A 4,395-nucleotide genomic window follows, 5' to 3' on the forward strand; every position below is an offset into this window, starting at 1 on the left:
CAGTATAATTATGAGGTTATCGTTCATTAAAACCATAAAATTAATAACAAATTAGGGTAATCAAAAAACGAAAAATCGTGAGCTCTGTGAAATTCAATAATTTTAGGTTATTTAATAACTGAAAGATACCGCTCAATACTGTGTCACGCATTAGCAGAGTTCATAATTTTAATCCACATACATACGACATATAAATAGGTAAACAACATTATAATATGTTATAATAAAATACTGCAATACAACCATTTCAAATATTATTTTATTATTAATAATTATTAAATACCTATGTTTAACAAAAACATAACGATATAACATATTTTAATCATAAATACTAGTCCAATCGATCAGGTTAATGATAAATGTATAACTTTGACAAGAATAAAATAATGAATGTACATCATGGTAAAATATGTACCTGTATCGAACATGCGTTATTCTTCTGGAAGGCGATTATGTACATCTCATTTTATTAAGGTCAAAATAAAATTCTAAGAAACAAAGACAGATAATTATTACAAATAATTCTCTATAATATTTCTGCAGTTAATAGAACATCAGCTTAACTATATTGACTATTCGTCTGTCTAATACTTTTACAATTTCTTATTTTATGATATTTATACTGTCTATAGTGTTTACTAATACTTCTACTATTGCTACTTTCGATTGATAAGTGCTTACCTTACCTTACCAACTTAATAAATATTTTATGAATTGACATTGATATTTTTGTTCATCCCTTTGAAAGTGCTTTTTTTATTTAAACTAATTTTTATGTTACATCCAATTTATAAAAATATCTATAGCACACATACTCAGACTACTAGACTAGGTAAGGTTTCCTCGAATAGAGTACACGTGAATGACTTTTTCATTTATCAAAAAACAATTTTATATATGTATATATAAGATAGTAATATGAATGTATATGACGAGGTATCATATAATAGATTATAGAAATATAAGTTTTTATTTTTATTTTTGAATTTATTAGTTTATCAATCATGTGTGGAGAATTTTAATTCTTATATTTAATGAGTACATAACATTTTGCAAAAAATTTTAGTTGACAATTAGACATTAATTTTTAAATATTTTGGTTTAAAAATAATCTTTCTATTAAACAGAATCACGTAAGTGTTTATTATTTATTATAGTATTAATAAAAAAAAAAAAAAATGAAAAATTGTTTATAACAAATATAATTAATAATAATACTAACTACCTAGTAACTATATAAACACATTTTTTTTTTTTTATTGGAGGATCGCGTACTTAATAAACAGTTATTGCACTAATAATAAAAAAAAAAAAGAGTATATTTCCATAGTTCGTAAATCCTGTACTAGAGTATATTTATATAATAATATTTTTTGCTCGTGTAAATATATATTAATACGATCTTACGTAATTGCGATTGAAATTAATTTGATTTCCAAATACTCATTTTAATATTTTATTGTTTTCTAATCTCATTCGACAAAATCAAACGGACGTGTACGCAATCTAATAATAATATTATTATCACACTGCGAGTTTGTCTGCGTACCGTCAAAACACTACATAAAGTCCACAAAGACATTGTACACTTTGACAATATATAAATATACACACACTTTTTCTACTACACTATATACACTTTTGCAGATTATTATTTTCGAATTTCGGGATACAGTGACGGACAATATGAATAATTAACAATAATATATGTCTATACGCGTTACGTAACGCGTAGTGCCTTCGTAATGCAGAGATTCCGATACACTGCAACTATAGTGCACCTACTTTGGCTTGCGATGATGCATTTCATTCGGTTTTCAATTATAGATCGAGGACAGGAAAATCGCGAGTGAGCATTAAATGTTATAATCTTATCTCCGGTCGAACGGTAAATTATTATTCGTTTTCACACCGCCGTCGTCGGGTCACGAAGCGTGCGAAAATCGCAAACGCCGCTAACCGATAACCATAAAATATGTACCTGCCTATATATATATATATATAATACGCCTGCCGATACAATATTATTATATTACACAAATATGATATTTGCTGTTTAGCGTAGTACTATGACGGCGGCGGCGTTGCGTAATGCAAAGTCTGACCGCAGACGACGTGGACGACGGTTTGGGTCGCGGTGGGTCGATCGGGCTCCATATAGGCGGTACGGCGGCTGCGTGCGCAGTCCTCGTGACGCCGAAAACAGACGGTACGCGTGAAATGCAAGCGTGCCGCGCGGCTCGTTCCGCCCGACGAGCGTGGACGCCCGCGCACCCGCGGAACTGCCGCCCGCCGGGGGTGGGTGGGCGGGAGGGGTATGACGCGTACTCGCCGCTGCACCGGTTGAGGTCGTCGGGGTCGGGGGCGACGCGATTGCGACTGCCGCAGCAGCCGGTGGGTGCTGTCTGCGCGCGTTGTCGCCGACGTGGATGAGCAGCCACGCAGAGACGTTTGCCATTCGACCGGCCGCGCGGTGGCTGAACGCGCGCCGTCGTCTGGCCGGTGGGAGGGCGCCGGTGTATAAAACGTAAGGCGGAACGTGCACCGCACACTGTACAGCCATGCACGGCGCAGCGTTCGGGTGTCTGGTGTTGTTGAGCGTCTGGTGCTATCATGCACGGGGGCACGCCACTGCCGCGGCCGTCGACGATCCGGGGGGACTCGGGGCGCATCGTCCGTCGTCCGGCGCGGTGATGGTGGCGCCGACCGCGCCGCTGCTGCCGCTGCTCAAGTCGGAAGTGGTGTCGACGGCCACCACCGTCGGCCCGGACGCCATGGTGGTCGCGGCGTCGTCGCTGTCGTCGGCGGCGTCGGCCGGTGCCGCGGACCTGGACACGGCCGCGTCCAAGAAGAAGAAGAAGAAGAAAAAGTCGAAAAAGTTCAAAAAGGGCGGCGGCTCCAGCCACAAGGAAGACCATTTCAACAAGAAGGGCAAAAAGGCGGACAAGGGGTACAAGTCGAAACACTCGAACCACCACGGCAAGAAGGGCCACCACAAGAAGGAGGACAAGAAGAAACACTTTGCGGAGCACGGCGGCCACAAGAAGAAGCACCACGACGAAGGCGGCTATTACAAGGACCACCACAAGGGCGAGAAGGGCGAGAAGGGCCACAAGTTCGAGGACAAGGGCGCGTACAAGAAGGGGCACAGCACCAAGGGCAAACACGAGGTCCACAAATTAGACGAGTTCAAGAAGAATAAGAAATTCTACGACGAGCACCACGACTCGGGACACCACAAGAAGCACGGTGGCTACGAACACAAGCACGGGCACAAGGAGGGCAAGAAATACAAGAAGGGTCACAAGCACGCCGGACACCATCACGACCACAAGGGCAAGAAGGGCAAACACCATCACGGCAAGCACCACAAAGAGCACAAGGGTCACAAGAAGGCGGCGGGACACGACGAGAAGTACGGACACAAGAAGGACTATGCGAAAAAGGGAGCGCACAACGAGCACAAGAAATGGAAATTTAGCAAAAAACAATGAACTTGAGCTAATTCGAGTGATGGACGTCGTCGCAGTCGCTGTCGCCCTGCGATCCGACTTATAATAATATTACTACTGCAATAGGTATATCATAAATGACAATATGTTAATGTGTAGTAGTACTTATATTTTATAATGTGACGTTATCCGCGACTGAATCGATTCGTGTTATACTTAATCTTTTTCTATACGTATATCTTTAAACATATTTATATCTATTCATAATATTATTATATTTATATACTTGCAATTTGTCTTATTTTAATTATTTTATTCGTCGTCTCTAAAATCATCGCACATCTCGCGGTTCACGCGTATGTTCATTCTCTCTCTCTCTCTTTTTTATTTTTATCTTGTTAACGGAACTATCGTCATTATATTATCGTCGATACGTTATCAAATCGGAACCTATACAGTATACGCGGGGTCTATTGCGATCCCGACGAGACAACACGATAAACATAATTGAAAAAGTTTTTAGACGTTGGTTTTATTGCCCGACGACGACGGTTTGAGGTATTACGAGACAAACATAATTCCTTTGTGTAATATGTTTTTATAAGACGCGAGCGTTTATATTAATAACCATTATTTTGTCGTTAACTATATTGATCTGGCACTCGTAATCACCTTTAATAGCTATAATATTTCTTCTGCGTTTTATTTTCAAGGAAATTTACCGTTATGTATTATAATAGAAATGAAATACTATGCTCGTAGAAACGTTGGTAGGTTGTATTATCTTACTCGATTTTATTATTAATTACCGAAACATAATATTGTACAGCAGGACGGGACTAACGCTATTTTCCAATCAGTTGAGGAATAAAAGAAATATGGGATAACACAGGTAATATAGGAAAAATTGAAAAATTAATTTCGTTAATTAATTAATTACGAT

At 39.2% G+C, this 4,395-nt stretch overlaps 1 protein-coding gene across 1 annotated transcript; it reads left to right on the forward strand.

Moving 5' to 3' along the window:
- The first annotated feature begins 2,561 nt into the window (after nt 1–2,561).
- LOC113547951 (histidine-rich glycoprotein-like) lies at nt 2,562–3,689 on the forward strand. Its single transcript, XM_026948553.1, has one exon. The coding sequence runs from the start codon at nt 2,562–2,564 to the stop codon at nt 3,492–3,494; it is 933 nt and encodes a 310-aa protein (XP_026804354.1). The 3' UTR covers nt 3,495–3,689.
- Nucleotides 3,690–4,395: the final 706 nt, after the last annotated feature.

The sequence above is a fragment of the Rhopalosiphum maidis genome, chromosome 4 (assembly GCF_003676215.2).
Source record: "Rhopalosiphum maidis isolate BTI-1 chromosome 4, ASM367621v3, whole genome shotgun sequence".
Classification (NCBI taxonomy): domain Eukaryota; kingdom Metazoa; phylum Arthropoda; class Insecta; order Hemiptera; family Aphididae; genus Rhopalosiphum; species Rhopalosiphum maidis.